General features: G+C 41.9%; 1 protein-coding gene across 1 annotated transcript in view; it reads right to left on the bottom strand.

Moving 5' to 3' along the window:
- Positions 1-96: 96 nt before the first annotated feature.
- frem3 (Fras1 related extracellular matrix 3) overlaps positions 97-19,457 on the bottom strand; it is a 28,484-nt gene continuing 9,123 nt past the window's right edge. Inside the window, exons 3-24 of the mRNA XM_053340757.1 lie at positions 12,413-12,559; positions 11,326-11,556; positions 11,110-11,235; positions 10,512-10,763; positions 7,001-7,150; positions 6,695-6,904; positions 6,357-6,554; positions 6,095-6,259; positions 5,775-5,957; positions 5,564-5,694; positions 4,603-4,761; positions 4,144-4,447; positions 3,918-4,049; positions 3,489-3,820; positions 2,676-2,868; positions 2,467-2,571; positions 2,015-2,142; positions 1,792-1,926; positions 1,354-1,480; positions 1,063-1,250; positions 824-970; positions 97-739 (exon numbers count right to left, since the gene is read on the bottom strand). Coding sequence (XP_053196732.1) covers positions 167-739; positions 824-970; positions 1,063-1,250; positions 1,354-1,480; positions 1,792-1,926; positions 2,015-2,142; positions 2,467-2,571; positions 2,676-2,868; positions 3,489-3,820; positions 3,918-4,049; positions 4,144-4,447; positions 4,603-4,761; positions 5,564-5,694; positions 5,775-5,957; positions 6,095-6,259; positions 6,357-6,554; positions 6,695-6,904; positions 7,001-7,150; positions 10,512-10,763; positions 11,110-11,235; positions 11,326-11,556; positions 12,413-12,559 — 4,316 coding nt within the window. The 3' untranslated portion in view covers positions 97-166. The remainder of the gene's footprint in view (positions 740-823; positions 971-1,062; positions 1,251-1,353; positions 1,481-1,791; positions 1,927-2,014; positions 2,143-2,466; positions 2,572-2,675; positions 2,869-3,488; positions 3,821-3,917; positions 4,050-4,143; positions 4,448-4,602; positions 4,762-5,563; positions 5,695-5,774; positions 5,958-6,094; positions 6,260-6,356; positions 6,555-6,694; positions 6,905-7,000; positions 7,151-10,511; positions 10,764-11,109; positions 11,236-11,325; positions 11,557-12,412; positions 12,560-19,457) is intronic.

The raw sequence follows: 19,457 nt of genomic DNA, 5'->3' as shown, positions 1-19,457 counted from the left end.
CATGCATTCTCTGCATGTAGGCTCTAAGCACTGACTGTGCTGTCCATAGGTTGTACTGGGCTTTATTCAGTGCTACACAAGTTGGGCGATGAAGGCACAGTGGTGGAAGAGACTATCATAGTCTTTTTAATAGGAGACCGATCTTAAGGTGGAGGGAGGCCAACATCTAGACCTCAGAGTTGTCTGAACTGCTCCACATGCTTGCTGGGCCTTGGCTGTAGCCAATGTAGGCAGAAGAAGACGAGGTGGCGTAAGGGGGGAAATTGGTCTTCTTTTCTCTCCTTTTGCGCCTCAATAGCAGAATAACAATGGTGGCAATGAGGCAGATGAGGAGGATCAGACCTGCAAGCCCCACTAACATGGGAAGAGTAGAGGTGTCAGCTGGGTCTCTACCAGAACTCTCCAACAGAGGGCGCTCCAAGAGGGGGTCACGATCACGGTTGGGAGACCAGGGCTGGCGCTGGCTGACCACCATGCGGTCTGTTCGGTCCAGGGCAATGTGCTGGATGTTGGTACCCCGATTGTTTTCAACACCAATATCCTCGGTCAGAGCAGGGCCAGGGAGAGCAGGGGCAGCACGGCGGTGGCGATTAGTTGCCATGTTGATCTGGGGTTCTTCAACAGATGACAGGCTGTGCTGAAGGTACTCCACACTACGCTTGCCAATGTTGCGGTTAGCGTTTTCTCTGGAGCGGACAGTGTAGATAGTGTGCATGAACCATTCTCGACCAGCAGCCACCTGGAGAACAAACATATGAAATGTTTTCCTTCTGTGTTTATGTATGACTTCAATACATGGATACATTGTAAGAAATATTAATACCTGGAAGAGCGGAGATGAAGAGAGTGTGAAGCCATCTGATCCAGGCTGTCTGACCAAAGGCAAAGCTCCAGGTGTATCTTGGGCCAGTGTGGCCTTAAAACCAACATCACCAAATGCTGTGACCTGGGTCTCTGGTTGGGCCTTGTCCTGCACAACGACACATACAGATGAGTTCTTCATCTTAATTTTGCTTCAATAAATCTTAGAAGTAGACTGTTTGTGAATTCACAGGTTCTTACCAGAATCTTGAATCTGTAAAGCAGAGAGGGAGCATCTGCCAGGCAGCCATACTCCTTGTTAGTGGGGTTATATTTGGGAACGTAGCCATCTGCTCCAGTGCAGAGGAAGACTTTTTCAATGCTGCAAGAGAAGGAGTCACCGAGGTTCTGGACTGGATCCACCATCACACGACCATAAATCATTGAACCTGAAGCAGAGGACAGACAAAACTTAGACATGAGATTCCCTAAGGGTCATTGTCCTCAGCTGTAATGTTTACTAAAATCCATTAGGTGGCAGTGTTGTAGTACCGTCAGAAAAAGCAGCATCAGTCCCCTCTCCAAAGCCCATGGAGCCATCAGATAACCATAACTCCCTCTTGGACAACAGGAACATCTGAGTGTTGAGGCTAAACTCAGCTGCCACTGGGTCACTCACCTGGCGGACAGAGCAAGGGTTACCATACACAGAACATATGAAGGTTTGGGGTGTTTATGAAACTGCAAAGAGAACCAAAAAATCTGCTATTGTGTGAGAAAATGAAACTTTTCTCCAAATCAAATCAACTGTAATTCTGGTTTGTTTTATATTAGGATCTTTAAAATATTTCCTGATTTGATATCCTAAATGATCGCTGTAATTAACTTTTTGCAGTGTACTCTTTATGCGTGATCTTGCTTTGGATGATTTCTATGTGAACCCAGAGCTAAATATTACTAGGAGATTTTTGTCAGGAGATTGAGGCTAACCTGCTGGAAGCGAATGTCCATGTCAAAAGTAAGAGGTTCTCTTGGGTGGCAGACAGGAGGGATGCTGAACTCTGCATTAGGGGATGCAATGCAGGGGGTCAACTTCACTGTGTAGGTCCCAGAGTAGTCACGCACCTACAGGTCAAACAGACACATAGAAACTGTTATACTGTTGTTTATGAAGTTTGTGGATACTTTAGACACATCAGACAGCATGACTCACAGCAAAGTCTGAGACAAAACTCCATTGTTGCATGGGCTGGTTGTATGTAGGCTCAGTCCTGACCAAGGCAAGAGTAAACGTCAACCCGGGGTGGTCAGCACACATCACCATGGATGACACACTAGTCCCTGAAAACAAATGTGCACAGCCATAAATCCTTAAAGCTGCATTTTCTAAAAACTTGTAATGGTGTCAACCCTCGTATGTATGAAGCAACCTTATATATTGTTTGTGCCACTTGCTTCCTAACTGTAAACATGGCGGGGTCATTTTGACATTTGCTGAAATGACCTCTGGCACTTTCACACAGGAAGGACCCTTAATGTGGAACTCCAGAAATAGATGTGGGGAGGATGTGGGCCACAGCGTAATCCAATAGGAGACTGCTTGTATAGAATGACCACACTTAGATGGGTTTAGGGTGTGTGTGTGCATGAATGCCACTCCCATACCTGGATGAGACATAACAAACTGTCCCCTGAAGCGAGCCTCAGTCTTGAAGTTGACCACCAGACGACCCTCCTCATTTATACGCATACTGGTGGGGTACATGGCTCCTATTAAAACAGATAAGATTGATTATATTTCACAAATACAATACAGTATATTTTTTTCTCTCCTGTGCACACCAGCAGGGAGCAGTATTGGTCTGACAATGTACCTTGTAGCTCAGACTCAGGTGGGCTGCCGATGCCGTCCTGCCACAGAATAGCTGTATCATACACAAAGGTAAGTTTGAGCTCAGACTGCAAGTCAAAGTGCTGCCAGCCTCCCACAGCCACAGGAGAGTGGAAGACGTAGGACACAAACAGAGGAACACGCAGGGTGACATAGGACTGGACCAGATTCAGCACCTTAATAAATGAGAAAACAGATATTGTCTATATCAGACTTGGTCACACCATAAAGTGGAACAGATAAATCAGCATGTCCTTGCAAAAATGTGTGGTTCTAGGAGCTTGGTAACAGTGAATAGTCAGTTGATTAACTACTGTTGCTGGCAAGCTAGACAGCCAGGGGCAAGCGTCTTTCTTTTTTTCTGTGCTGGGCTGTTTACTTCCCCCTTCCATTTTGTTTTTTAGGATTTTACATCATCATCATCTAACAGGACAATAAGTTCAAACAGCTTATTCGGAAAAGAGGTTTTTATGCCGTGGTACCATCGAATCCTATTTCATAAATGTCCATACCTCTACCATTCCTCTTCTGCAGAACAGTTTATACTCTCAACAGAAGAGGGTTAAATAAAAGTCTATGGTGCAACACAGTGAAGAAGTTGTGTAATTGAATAAGCTAGCTTCCTCCATTTTGGACTCTATTTTCAGATGTTAGCACTGTCAAGACAGCTGACTATTTACAAATTTCCATGTCAAAGGTATTTTTTTAATGTGAAACCACTGATTGCAGTGATTACATTGCAGTGAACTGATTTTGCACAACATTTCCATAGTTTTTGCTTTTATGAATGTCCCACCTGTCCGTCAGTGCCTATGGAGCCTCCACAGTCATTCAGAAGCTCTGACATGTCGTAATAGGTGGTGAACTCCCACAGGCAGGCCTCTAAGTTGAGGTTCCTGTAGAAGCGCAGTGAGTTGGATGAGCGCATGATAGCATTGTATTGGTAGGGCGAAGTCTCGCCAATGATCTCAGGGTTCTTTGTGGCATCAGTGATGAAGCCATGGCTGGTTTGGATCTCATTGAAGTCCAGCAAGTTGGAACAGCGGTGGTTGCCCACACGCGTGCCATCAGGGCTCAGGGTAAGCTCAAAGTTGGACAGAGGTCTTGTTGAGATCACTGGCAACATGCCTGTTGAGAGAAAACAAAAAGATCTGTGTGAATCTGTGTCTATATTAATATACTATAATGTCCATATACAAAAGATGCAATTATTTTTACTGCTCACCATCCATGTGAGGCATGTTGACAGTCAGTTTGATGAGGTTGGGGAAGTCAGGGTCATCTGGGCCTGTGTAGCGGATCTTAGCAGAGAAAGGCTCAGCTCCTACAGTGCCTGCAATACGAGGCTGGCACATACCTGCAACGATTCAAGAAGAAAGTCAATAGGGTGTATTAGTCTATTTTGAGCCAGATACTACTGTCATCTTCAGTCCTATCTGCCATCCACTCACCTTCCTCTTTGCTGATCACAGAAATGGGGCTCAACAGCTCCAGACCCGCATCTCCATTGGCATTGAAGGCCCTAGCTGCACACTGAACCCTGGAGCCAGCTTGGAAGTAGATTGAATCCAAACTGATGGACTTGGTGTTGGTGAAGAAAGTATTAGTGTCTACCTCTCTCATGGGACTGGTCACTCCATCTGACCCGGTAGGAGCGCTGACCAACCAGCGGTACTGCGTAAGAGTGTCATTGATGTTCTCCGCAGAGCAGATGGAACCGGTTTTGTCAAAGTCATGGTACTTAGGGTTACAGGCCTGCAAGAGAGGGCAAGACACATGGTGACTGAATGTACTGTGCATATTCACTTTAAATTGTTTTAAAATTATGCCAATCATTTTAAAGAACTGAAACAGAACCAAACCCTACATTACGTTTGATCACAGTGTGGAAAAAGCAGCACTCCACTTACCGTCACACACACAACAGGGTATCCATTGGATGGATGGGGCTTGTGTTTGGTTTTAGCCATGTCATCATACATGAGCAGGGAAACCACATTGGGCACAGCAGGGAAGGTAACATCTGCCACGCTGTCCATCTCCTCAATGTAGACAATGGCCTTGTTCATCTAGGAAAAAGAAGGAGGTCATCATTTGCTTGTTGCCAACTTCAAAAAAATTACCAAGTCTACCTTTGTAGCGACAAAGAAAGTGTCGGTACAAAGTTTAAAAAAATCTCATACCAATATTACAATTTCTTTAACAGAAGGCATTCGATTTTCATTAAATTTTGGATTTGGTATATTCTTGTAGGCTGTGACTGCCTTAACACTTAAACACATGCAATTACAGCAACATTTTCATTGAGTGATTTGATTAACTTAAACATTTAGCACATTTGATTCTTGTACAAATCCCTAACATTCCCAGCCTGGATTTAAGTATTCTCCAAACATCAACCTGTTTATTTATCACCTTTTGAGGCAGCTGTAGATGCATTTTCTGTTATTAGAATAATTAATTCACGGTGGAGGAATGTGCTCTCAGAATGCTTTATAGTTCAATTACTCTTTCTTTCATCAGTGATAAAAGCACAAAACAATTTAGTCAGAGGTAACCTATTACTGTCATGTGAGGGGTACATGCCTGATGTAAAGTACATGGGTAGAATGTCGCAGTTCTGTTTTTAGGTTCATCTACTGTTTGGCTCTGGTGGGACATTCCCCTCAGCATCTCATTCCAGAGGGAAAAGCTTTTTATAAGACACTGTGGTTCAGGCGTGCTGACAGCAATGCCAGCTGCTGCCTGGCTATTTTAACACAGGCTGACATGACAGGGCGCATGATCACGTGTGTAGATATGCAGTACTGTACGTGTACACGTATGACCTGCGCCTGGTTTATATTTGTTTGTGTGTGGCCTTTGTCTCACCTGTATTTCAGCCACCATGTTCTCATCAGGTTTCATGTGTACAGTGAAGGCCTCTCTCATCTCTCTCTGACCGTCATACAGGATCTCAATCTCCACAAAATGTTCCTTTTCACCTTCCTTGAACTCCACATCTAAGTCACATAGACAATGAAGTGAGCAATAATCACAAACATAAACACCTCCGTGATATGTTTATAAGCCAGGGTCTTACCCTCAGACAGCGGGTTGTAGTCCTCTCCTGATGTTGCAGAGCCATCTTTAGTGTGCACTCGCACAACTGAGACCTTTGAGGAGTCTCCAACACGCAGGATGGGAATCTTCACTATTGCCACATCCCCTTTCACCTGGGGTTCACGCACACTGTACTTGATCTCAGAGAAACGGATGATTGACTCTAGAAGAGGAAGCAAAGTGGAGTGAGACACTGGGCAAAAATCTATGAACATATATATATATATATATATATATATATATATGTATAAATCAGGGGTAATTAAAAACATTTCTAATAATATAAAATAAAGCACATACTGTCTTTGTCATCTGAGATGGTGACCAGTGCTTCCTTCTGCTCCCCAATAGAAGCTCCATATGGAGACTTGCTCTTTGGGCTTCCCAGGACCAGACGAAACTCCTCATCATCTTCATGAATGGAGTCGTCCACCAGACTTATCACACAGGGTTTCTCAGTCTCACCTTAAGAAGAATGGTTAACATTCATCGATAAGTGCTGCAAGGTGTAGTGGACATATAACAAATGATATTGGGCAATAAGGAGGAGGGTTTGTCTCACCTGGTAGGAAAGTGATGATTGATGCATCAGTATTAGGCCTTTCATTGTAGTCCATCATCACCTCAGCAGAGCCCTGGCGGGTGTAACAGCGCACCGTGGATATGAGGTTAATGTCTCCACTGCGGTAAACTATAGCTTTCACCTCCCCATCAGACTCATCCACCTTGTACTTGCCATCCTTAAACTGAACCTTTGGCACTGTAAAGACAAAAATCAATTGGTTACAAGATAGTTCCACTTAGCGCAGTCTGCTCTTTTTATGTAATGTTTTCTAGAGTCAACTCAAATCAAGAATACACATTAAAAATGTTGCACTCGTGACCATAAAAAATTCTTACAGTCAGTGATGGTATCATTGATGGTGATGGTGGTCTTGCTGGGCTCCCCCAGCACAGCATTCATGGGCATCCGTAGCACAAGATCAAAGGTCTCAGGCCCCTCCAGCTCCGGCTGACCCAGGTCATCCAGGATGGTCACCCTAAATGTCTGCATTGTCACTCCAGGGGCAAAGTCCAGGTTGCGACTAATGCCAACATAATCGAGTCCAGCTGGAAGACAGAGATGAAATTAAGTTAGCAGCTGTTATTGTCTTATATACAACATCACGACTGAATGCTTATGTTTTTTCCAAACTACTAGTCTACCTTCTGCAGAGACGGGTTCACTCTTCCTGGAGCGGACGGTGACAGTAGCTGTCTTGGAGAGGTCAGTCCCTGTCCTCCACACCTTCACCTCAACATAGCCTGAACTCTCATCCACGACATACTCAGGTTCCCCAAAATACAGCGAGGGCTCTGTGGGATTTTGTAATAATAGGAAATTACAATGTTTAAATTGAGACATGGTACAGTTTCAAAATTCTCTAAACTCAGTACTCTCTTAATTGAAAATGAATGCTAAAGTAACTGGCAAAGATTTGTCATAATGTAGATATTGTATTTTTATCTTGTCAGAACAAGAATCTTCTCTCCAAGGACAGAGCAGCACATACTTTTACTGTAATCCAGCATGGACATTGGGATGTTTTTGGTCTAAGTATACTTAGACTGAATATCTTGCTGCTTTGTGAACAGATTCAGGTACAAATTGGTACGAAAAGCTTTGTAAACTCCCTCATTTTTTACTCAGCACAGGAAGAAAACTGTCATCCCTCTTATCCTGTCCTCCTTCAGCCTTCCTCCCCCACTTATCTAAAGCCAGACAGCTATGTCTGAACTCAGTGCCAAAGGGTTGAGAATACACCTGAAGAATAAGGTGTGTGCTTGTGTGTGCACACAGAATGATGCATGAATGAGGGGATGTTCCCAGTTTCTGATGATAGAGCACCTGATAAATGGTGTGTAGAGAGGGAGGTGGAAGAGACAGAGAGGCAACCCTGCACTTTGCAAATGCAGAGGGCAAGAATTCAGACCCCGGGAACACGTTGTCAATTCATCTCTCTTCACTTCTGTATAAAACGTATTTTCATCACATTCTGTCCAGCCAGTGCTCTTAGAGATCAACAGATAGTGCTGGCCTTCAGCTAAAAGGCTCTATAGATGGCAATGTCTGCTGGTCAGTAGGTCCACCACTTTGGCTCAGGCTGGAACATATACAATTACTGGATGGATTGCCATGAAATTTTCTACATGCTGACTTTCCCCCTGGTGCCACCTTTAAGTTGAGTCTTGTAGTTTTGAGTGAAATGTCTGCACAACCATTGGATGGATTGCCAAGAACTTTACATTTATGTTTTCCATAAGGTAATTGTATAAACGTTTGTGACCTCTTAAATGTGACAACTGTGCCATTCACAGAACATTAATTTGTCTAATAATTTGGTTAATGACTAAATGCTAATGATATTCATTGCCACTTTGTGTTTAGTGCTAATTAACTAATGTTGTCATGAAAACACGTTAAACTAAGACAATGAAGTCTTAGCTGGGCCAAAAAAGAGAAAATCAGTACTGCCACTGCAAGACCTTACAATCCTGAAGGTGATAATCACATTAACTTTTATAATGTTGAGGAGGCTGACTTTATGACTCTCTATTTGTGGTGTGTCTGCAAAAATTTAGATACACTTCTTGCTTTAAACTCTAAAATAAAATTAAATAAACACAGTCATGTCACAATGTCATTTACATATACAGGGTGTCCATAAAGTGTCTTTACAATTGACACAAACAAGTGTTTTACAAAAGCAAATGAATAGACACATCCGTGGAAATTTAGTCATCTAATACACCTCTATATGGTCACCATTAGTTGCACGAAACACATCAAGACGATACTCGATTTCTTGCCATGTTTGCTGTAACATAGCCTCATCCATGGTGGCAATGGCATCAGTGATCTTTTGCTTCAGGTCGTTGATGTCCTGTATCTTTGTTTGATACATCTAATTAAAATATCTCATCATTTGCTTTTGTAATGATTTTTTTAAATTGTAAAGAGACTTTGTGGACACCCTGTATATAATTTAGTGTATTTAAATGTTCTTTTAACATCTTGCTGGAACACATCATTTTTCCAATAACATGGCTCGCAATTATTTGTGTTTGAAATTTTTAAATTAGGTGAGAAATACAGTCATCTGGTCGACAAAGTTAACTGATGCTGCAACAGACAACTGATGCTAAGGGAAAGATTGGCAAACTTTCAATACCTTTCAGTTTTGGAGCCAGCTATTTAGTACCAGTGGGAGTGAGAGGGGGGTTGCATGGGGGAAATGAGTGCCAACATGGCAACCTTAAAGATCAGTGGGTGGAAGAGCCAGACAAATACAGTAACAATAGAGGCTTGGTGCTGGCGAGAGTCCAAGCCACAAGTTTACTCAGGCAGGCAGATGGTTTTACACACACACACATACAATAACATACACATAGACACTCTGAATCAGATTTATGTCGGGGTGTTACTTCAAGACCCACCAAGAAGTAGAACCACAATAGAGGTTTACACTGAGGAGTCTGCTCTTGTCTCTCTGCATGTCTGGGAATGCACGCTGATTATTTATACATAAAGTTCAATTGTACTTCAGTTCCAAATTGCACAGGGGGGGATTCGTGCACCATGTCACTACAACAAGCAAGTGCAGGAAATTAGCCTTGGTAAATGGTTGCAGAGATAGAGGAAAAATGTGAAGAGGGAGAAGCAGGAGGAAAATTGGTCTGGTATCCCTGGTCGCAAAAGTAAGAGAAGAAAGGATTGCAGGAATTTGATGGCAGCTATTTGTCAAGCCTCCAATTAAAAATAGAAATGCAGAAAGTCTAATATATTTAACTGAGAAGGGAAACATAGCACTGAAAACATGTCAGTAATTTGGATTCCCTGCACAATAGTCCCTCTATCTCCACCACCTGCCTTTTGGTCCCTGCAGACAAAGGGATGCCCTCTGTTTCCCCTGAGCTGTTTTGAATGCCAATGAGGTCGCCCACGGAGCAGAGTGAAGTTTAAAGTCCTTTTATCTGTCAGACAGGCTACAGTAGTGTTACATAGCATCCACAGAGGCTGTTATTCTACCTCTTAACACCTGTCTATTGTTATCTTGTTTCTGACACAGACATAGAAAGACAGAGTGTGGAGGATAAATGAAGTGTGTAAATAGAGAAGTTAGGCATGGGAAAAGTAAGGACTTTCAAAACAGTGTAAAGCCATTAAGGCAAGTGAATAATCCAGGGCTTTTGTTTTGGCGACTGTGGTTATGATACTGTCTGAGCACTTTTGGTGGATTAATAATGTGCAGACACCAAAATGGAAAAGTAGAGTATCAAAAGGGAACTAAGCAACAGGAAAGCCCACATCTCCCACCATGAGCTTCAGTAGTGCTGTAACTACAGTACATGATTCCGTTCTTCAAATAACCTATGAATCCAAGTCAAGAAAAAGAACACGCAGAAGTCACTAAAAAGACTGTTTTGCAAATATCAATGTTATTTGACATTGGCTGAATCAATGCAATGTTGCATATTAATGAAGTAAATCAGTTACAAAATCACCTCATTGCTCACTTGCCTGCACTGAGTGGCATCTGTATAGCCTACTACACTTATAAATCTTAAGAAAAGATCTACCCCTTCTCGCCTTTTATGAGAGTGAGAAAAGTGACAGAACAAGCCCAATGATTGAATTCCATTATCAATGTTGAGTTTCACAGACTGCTTCACTCACCATCATCGCTGTCTGCCAAGATGGTGACTTTGGCACTTGGGAAATTGGCGCCCAATTGGCCTCCCATTGGCATGCTGAGGCTGACATTGAAACTCTCTTCCTCCTCATACAGGGAGTCATCGATGATGATGATGCGACAGAGTTTCTCACGCTCATCCTTGTCGAAGCGCAGCACGCTGGTGTGGTCCTCGGGTCGGGTGATGTAATCGGAGTAGGACAGGACAGTGCTGGGTATAGTGCCGGTGGCCGTGGCTAAACAATTATGGGATTAGAGAAAGGACATGACAGAAAACTTTACTGATCTGTGTCAGGGTGCTAACAGGATGAAGCAATAGGATTCAGCAAATGAAATGTAATAAGATTATAGGCACAAAATCATAATGTTTTAATAATAGAGTATTATTTTAAAATAGTTCAAATGAAATAAAGGCAGTATCTAATGTCATGTTTAAATAAAAAAGTGCAGTCATACAGTACATTGTAGAGATGACTAAAATATTGAAGCCCAAGGAAAAAGGGTTCTTGCATTGCATATTACATTTTAACTGTCATAAAACATATTTAACCCTGACAATAATTACAGACAGGTTTGTATCACCTTGCTGAGTGTAACAAACAACCATAAGTTCCTGGCTGGCATCTCCTGAGCGGTGGACTGGCACCAACAACTCCCCGACATCTTCCTCAATTTTGAATTCTGCTTGAGGAATGAACACCTTCGACTCTGTTGCGGATGAGAAACAAAGACGATGAGCAGTTATACATAACAAATACAATCAGTCAATATTCAAATATATATATATATATATATTACCATCTCCGGGGTCCACTATCTCCACTATTGCAGTGTCAGGAAACTCCAGCACAGCCATGACTGGGTCTGACAGCTGTATCTCAAACGTCTCTGAGGTCTCAAACTCCTGGTCTGTGAAGATCTTCACCCTCCAGGTTGCTGTGGTCTGGCCAGGGTTGAACTGGACCTGCTTTTGGGATTTACCGCGGAAGTCTTTGTCTTTCTCAGCTGTGCCATCCTTGGTGGCAATACCTAAAAGAAAGGGATTTTTGAAAGCACCTTTTTATGCCTGCGCCTCTCCATTATTTAAGTATAGAAGTATCCTATCCAAACAATACAATGTCAAGATTTACATATAGGTATGGTGGACAGCTTCTTGATGTAAAAAAAAACAATATAAAAACAGACTGCTTTGGTTTATAAAGTTTGGTTAAAACCTTCATCTGTATTGTTATTTATTGCTGTGTTTGTTCCTGTGCATGCCTCATGCATCTTCAAAGACAGAAGCACACATGGTATCATATGTTGTCATAAATCTGTAGCATGCAAGTGTCTTATACAGCTAAACAGACCAGCATGTTGACATTTCTTTTTGACCTAAACTACAAAAGGTTATATATACTCTCAGACAGACCTCTTTATCAGACTAGACAGGAAATGGAGTGTCTTTCAAACAAGACAACAAAATATTTATGCCAATTAGAACAATACTAGGTTGTTTGTGAGGTGCTGATATATAAGTTTCCTTCGGTTTAACCACAGGGGTGAACTGAGGAAATCCTTAAAGCTTTAAACAGTGGGTTAAATGAGAGGGTTATGTTTAGGTTTTATGACAGAGCTGGCCTTTAAAACTGCATGGCAATAAGAGAATACCATCTTAGGGAACAGTTAATGGGGCAATAATTCTTTGTTAAAATGTCAGTTTAATAAGGGCATGTTGTATAGTGTCCTCTATCATATCTTTTTTGTGCCAGGTAACAGAAATGCTATGGAGATATTCAGATTCTTACTCAATTGAAAAAATGGTATGACTTAAGCTAAATATCTGAAACTTAATCCATAAACATACAATGTCCTGTATACATCTGTAAATCAAGTTAACACTTACTGATGAAGGAGGTTTCCCCCAGGTATCCTCTACGTTTGAGTGTCACCTCCAGGAATTTGGCATCCTCATCCACTAAGTAGTATTCCCTCTCCAGAGAGATCCAGGCCCAATTGAGCCGGAATGGCTGAGGCTTTAGTTTGTTTCCACCTAAAGGAAGAGAAAGAAGTTTAATTCAAGACACTTTATTTAAAAGACAACTCCACTGCACACTGCTGTGAGGAAACAATCTATTTTCTCATGTTAGGAGCCACTGAGGCATTAACTGCAATCCTCCCTTGGCTTAGGGATAAAAGAAATTAAAGGGGCTTTTTCATTTTGTGAGGGTAACGTGATAACTTAATACCAGAGCTGGGCCTCAAGAAGTTTCTTCCCTTTTTATTTTCTCTGATTCTCATTCACTTTCCATCTCTCCTAACAACTCTCTCTTCATTTGCGTTTTTCACCACCTTTTTAGTCAGAGTTCTCAACCCCCAGTCAGACACGGATGAACATAGATATGCATGGTGTGCTTATGGAAAAATGCTTTTTTATTTCTTTAATGAGCTGGCCTCTTGTGAAGCTGTCTGTCACTCTCCTTCTCATACAAGGTAAAGTGTGAGCAGGGCAGAGAGAGCAGTGAGGCTTCTTTTTGTTCCATTAGTGTCCTTAAAGGGTGACTGCAAACACAGGCTTCTAAACGCTATCACATATTAGTCTATGATAAAAAAAAGCTCCAGGATATTCAGTACATATTATCAATGAATTATTTGATTTGTGCCTGCAACACTTTATGACCTTGATTTAAAAACTTCTTTCATCTGTGAGAGAGGCGGTGCTCATAAAAAACACATCTGAACAAAACACATCAACATGAATCATCCAAAACCACTGATCCACAAACAATATGACCGATCCTGTCCTTAATCCGTACTATCTCATGACTCATGTAATCCCTCAAACGAAAGCTGTCAGCTCTCTTTTGGTCACTTGATATTGGCTGCTTCAGAGATATTTAAGATTATGAGTTCTGGTGCATAATCTGAATGTTTTTTTTACAACAGCGCCCTAATGTCTTATCCATTAGTGAGACGAGACTGGTGACCTGCGACTTTTGATGTGAAATGGGTCATGGTCAGTGGATTCTTTGGATCAGGAGGTTAGAGAGGGTTGTCTCTCTTTAGTCTTGCACCACTGGTCATGCTGACAGCGGCCCTGTTGACCTAACTCTGCTAAAGAACTCTGCTAAGGAGTGAGGGAACTTTACTCGGTCAGTTATATAAAGAAATAATTAGCAGTTTTATGTAACAGGCATTATTCAATACTTGGGATGATACATGTCTGAGAAAGTATAAATGTATTGATATTTATACTCTTGAAACTGGACTGTACCTGCAATTGAGCATGAAAAAAGCAAAATGTGCAAAGAGAACAATGCAAGGAGCTTCTGCTTGTCCACACAATAAACCAGCATTGAGCTCAGTTTTGCCTCAGTGAAGAAGAAAGAGGCTGTGGTCTTTATGCTATGTGACTGAGGAGAATGAAAACACTGGGGGGTTGAGTGTGGGTATTGAGGATGGGAAGGGGGCCACTTCCTCAAACACACATGTCAACACTGAAGCCAAACCAGGCTGAGTTGCACCAGTTGCACAAACCACACTCGCCAAAATGCATAAAATGTATGAAGAAGTATGTTCAGATAGACCTAATAGCAACAAGTGGGCAATGACAGTGCTGCATCATATCTCTACAGGCTCAAATTACCTGGGAAATGTGATGATGATGGGATGGGTAGTTCCTGATGGGGTAATGGAATAGTTCCTAATTAGCACCTATCCTTTCTAACATCTACCAAACAAAGATGAACACAGGCATGCCAGTACCCTCCTCATTAAGCCTACCCTGGTTAAGGATGGGAGACATGGAGAAGCAGAGCACAGTGGGCACAGCTACCCTCGGCCATGTTCCATGCTCAGGTTTCCAACAGTCATGGCTAAAAATACAAGAAACATGTATCATGTCTGTTTTTGCTCAACCGAAATTCTCCGCGGGTTGATAGAGTACATGCATTTAGAAAACATACACTATGTGTTTGTTGTATTTTGTGCAGAAGCTGTGCAGAAACTGTATTTGGCTAAATGAAAAACCCTTCAGACTGATGAGACTTTTGCTCAGTCTGCACTGCTTCACAAGTCATGAATGGATAAGATAAGAAACATAAGAAGGGATCAAATCCTCATATCAACTGGAAAACTCCTTGTTCTACCCTGATGAAAGTTAATAAAACAAAAAGTCTTTGACCAACTTCCAATTATCAGATTGTTTCTGTGCCGGAGAAAGTGTTTCCTGGCAGGCGGCCATATTTGGAGCTGATACGAGGAGAAGCTTAGTCGGTGGCTATCATCAAGGATTATCAAATGAACACAGCCAGAGACAAAAAGCTGCCACTGTATTGGCATCGAGCAATCCGGCAGCTTTAGGTTTCTGCATCTCTATAAGAAGTAATACAATTTTTGGGGCCTCTATGTTAGTTGAAGCTACAAAGAGACAGGAAACAAAGACAGAGAGAGAGAGGTATGACATGTAGTCAAGGAAATTTCGAAATGTGGTATGCATCTTAATCAGTAGGTTCACTGGGCGCACCAGGTGCCTAGATTTTGAGGTATTCATTTAGTAGTCTTAAAGTAAATCTAGAATTAAAATGTTTTTTGTTTTTTTTTAACATTTTAAGTGTGAAGAATTATAAGTGACTCATGCATCTTCCAACATTCAGCTGTTAAAAATTCAGTTCCTGGAACGCCCTGGTGGTTGGGTGGTTAGAGTGCATGCCACATAATCACAACGCCCTTGTTCAAATCCGGCCAGGGACCTGTGCTGCAGGTCATTCCCCTCTCTCTCTCCCTGTTTCCTGTCGGCATCTCTGCCAGTTACTATCGGAATAAAGGCAAAAAAAGGCCCAAAATAAATACATTTAAAATCAGTTCCTGATTTGCATGGTGGGCCACAACAGACCAGCTGAACAGTGACTGATTGGAAAAAAGAGCTGATGAAATGTGTCGCCTTTCCATGTCTGTCACAGAGCTACTTGATACGTACATGTTACACAGATGTAACATGACATACATGAGATGACATAGGGGGATTGCATGTCATGAGGCAGCGTTTGAGTGCTTCTAAATTTGGATGTTAATTATTTGTATTTGGTCACTGTCAGTGCTACAATCATATATTTAATCTTTTCTCACCATTAAAAGTAAAACAATTTAACTAGGATTGAATGAATGTGTCTGTCTGAGTGACATCTGCCATTTTTGTTTTGTCCTTTTAATGACACTGTGTGGTCAACAGGTGCTTTTCTTTTGCTGTACGAGCACTACAGGGGGGCTACTTTTGTCATGTCATTGTTTTTCAAAATCTCTGTCCCACACCTATGTAATTTCTTCACCTGTTTTTCCTCAGCTGTTCCCATGCATCTCACTCTGTACTTATGCATGCAAAGTCACAGAGTAGCTAAAACTCATATAGAAAATAATCAGTACAGTTTTCTGGCAGGACTCAGGAGCATCAAAGCAGATTTCTTTCTCTCTGTCTCTCTTTCTATGTCCCACAAAACCTTCCTTCCCGCCAGACTCCCAGATTATGTGAAGAAGAGTGACAGCTGTACTCCTCAAACCCCCTCCCCTCCATGTCCCCCTTCTTCCCTGTGTCGGCTTTGTTCGTTCAGGGGATGAACAACTGAGAGGGACAACAGACCACAGTCTGGGTGGGCCAGATCTACCACCATGGCGTGCCTCCCTGCCTGCCTCCACATTGTTCACACCAGCGTAGGAGAAGGGAGACTCCCTTTCTGCAACTTCTTTTGTACATGCTGTCAGACACTGAAGCTGAAACTGGCATGAGTCTCTGCAAATCAGGAAATTATCAAGACTTCACAGTAGGATTTCCAACAACTGGAGTACAGGCAGAGCACTTTAGAAAGAGAGCAAAATAGTTTAACTATGCTTAAAAATTATGAATCACAGTTAAGATCGATGAGAAAAATAATTGCAAAAATAGAAGTCAGCTGCTTTGACATGATTGATGGTCAAATTTATTTCATTTTTTATGACACACATGCTATATTAGACCAGCTATCAAATCCAATACACATGGTATAGCTGCCTGGCTCAGCTCACATTTCCATTAGCTTTTCAAACTGACAATCATCATAATTTCTGCTGGGATGAAACGTTTTATAGGCTGCACATTTTCTAAATGTCCTTGTTAGCAGCCATTTGATAAATTAACCCTGGCATGATTGATGCTAATCACTGACATGGGCAGGGAAAGAATATTAAAGAAGTATGATAATGTTTCCCTGTTTTAGGAGCTGAGTGAGGCCAATTGGATACCTTCCAGACTTTCATTACTGCTGGTTGAATTCTTTTAGTGCAGTAAATCACACTCTGTCAAGCAATATATTGGCACATGAGGGAATTTAGGTAATTTGTTTAAAGAGAAGTAATCTATGTCAACAAAAAGAATATTTTGAATGTATACAATGAGGCAAAATGACTCAGCAAAAAGACATAAAACAACAGCCCAGTGCTGCTGATATCATTTAAAGTGTCTACCATCCTGCTCCAGCAAAGGTACGTCCAACATAAACCGAACATTACAGCCTCAGATTTTCTAAGCACCTGTGTACTTTGATGTCACATTATTCATCAGCTTTTCACCAGCTCACAGCAGGTCTGCCTGCACCATACATAGATGCATTGGGATAGTGGGTCAGGCAGAAAATATCATTTGAATGGAAGGTCAAATTGAGGCTTTGACACTCACCAGCATGATGCAACGAAGAGCAACTTTCTAAGAATATCTTTGTCAAGTGACAAGCATCACTATTATTGCATTTCCTCATTAATCATCCTGTTGATATAAATACTGAGGAGGTTTCAGTCAGCTACGCTTGGTATTTAAATATCAGAGTATTTTAGATTTAGAGTATGGCCTATTTAATAATGCCAAATAACATCAGAAGATAGAGTAAGATCTATATTTCCTGCCTTTTATTTTGATTCTTTTAAATTTTAATTAGTAGAGAATGAGATTTTTAAAATAGTGAAGGCTTATCTTAAATTCCTCTCTGCTTTCCAAGGAATTCAATAGAGGAATGCGGCATGATTAAATGTATTAATAACTTTAATCATACCTTCCGGACAGTGGCAGCATGGGCTGTAAATCGACACATTATAGTGGCTGCTTTGAGACAGTGAGGTGATCTCTGCAGGATGTTGTAAATCATAATTTGACCTGTGAGCCACATCCTCTTTGACCCTTTGCTTGCCACATGCTTGGCGTGTCGACACAGATGCTTACTACAGTCTGGATAAATCTGATAACACAACAAAAGTGGAACTGAGAATCTAAACTGCAATGTGAAGGATGGTGATAAGAGATGCAATAGATGCAGACATAAACAAAGATGATAGAGATTTTCAGGAAAAGTGCCCCAAATGTCAAGCCACATAGCCTACTCAAGCATTAGAAACAAAAAAAGGAAAGGACTGGGAAAGGAGTGAGAGAAACTCAGTGACAGCTTGGCTAGGGACAGCAACCACTTTGCCATATGAGAGCAGATAAGAATAACCGCCTGTGGCCATACATCATAACTCCCCTCCCCAGCAGCCCTCCATCCACCATAAATCAAGTCTCAAGAAAAAGGACGAAAAGAAAAACACCAACAGCGAATGAGGTGATATGAACTATTCTGTGAAATGGGTAAGAGTAATAAGCTTTTGAGGAAAGAAATGGTGAAGAAATGAAGACGAGGTGAAAGATGCACACACCTAAGAAAAAGAATAGTGCCACCCTGAAGGGGTTTTAGAGGCAGGGAGGGACGGTGAGTGAGAACAGAGCGGGGTGTGGTGGAGGGGCGACTGAGAGGCCTCAGTTTCTTCTCGTCACAGGGGGCCCCAACTGTGGCACCATTAGTCAGTAAATCTCCCGGTGACTGTTGACACGGGTGTCATGTAAGATGCCAAAACACAGTTAGGAAGTAGAGGTGTAGCGTGGCTGTGTCAGTCAGCACACAATCCTACTGTTCAGGAAAGTACACCTACTGTAGCTTGCACGAGCATATGCACATTTTCAAACACTTTTTTTCATTCATATTACCTTTTTATTTTGGCTTTGTGTCATTGCACTCTCTTGGGAGGTGCCTTTCCCGAACCTCTGCAATGGAAGTCTGCGGGTTATCGAGCTATCTGAGATTGGGTTGGATTTCTGCGGAGCTGGGAATGGGGTGACGGAGGGCTTTGAAAGGGGATCCCTCTGGAGCCTTCCCTCTCACGTACACACCTGTCTGCTTGGGATACCACTTCACTTCCAGGCCCTGCTCTGTCTGTGGCCCTGGAGTCTGGAGTCTCCAAGGAAGTGCATTCCTGTCCCGGCTCTGAATGATCATATAACACTCAACCATCAACCGGGGTCTATGATCCCTCTCCAGAGCTGGAGGAGTATATTGTTGCTATTGGAGAGGCACAGAGACCAATTCAGCTAATATGAATGTAGAGGTTCTGTACTCTCATTCTTCTCATCTGTTAATCAGCACAGTTTGATTAGTACTGAAGTGAAATCTAAGACTATCTTAAAGACCAGTTACACTGCAAGCTCTCAAGGTCTGACACGCATTAAGACGTCTGTAGGTTTCTGTTTGATTTCTACACTTAGAACTGGGGTTATATGTGTATTAATGGTTTCTCCTCATAGCCTGTGGCACACTGGAGGGACAAGGATATATGTGGGCTATGTATGCACCTGTAAAAACAAGTATTTATTGCCTCAGTGTCCTACACTTTGAATGGCTGTAGGGTGTTTCTGACCTGGTCACTTGCATGCAGATTATTTGTTTTCCAGTATAAATTCCAAGCAGACAGAGAGTGACCCAGGCTGAACTACAGTTTGTGTTTAAGGTCACTGGAACACCACCATTAAAGTAAAAGTTAGTTTTTCCAACTACTTTGTGAGAATTCGTAGCTAAAATAAGGTAGATGATTACACATAGAATATATCTAATAAAATGATT

This window comes from Scomber japonicus, chromosome 2, assembly GCF_027409825.1.
Source record: "Scomber japonicus isolate fScoJap1 chromosome 2, fScoJap1.pri, whole genome shotgun sequence".
Taxonomy (NCBI): Eukaryota; Metazoa; Chordata; class Actinopteri; order Scombriformes; family Scombridae; genus Scomber; species Scomber japonicus.
Note: the sequence above shows the minus strand (reverse complement) of the source record. Positions and strands in the feature narration are given on the sequence as shown.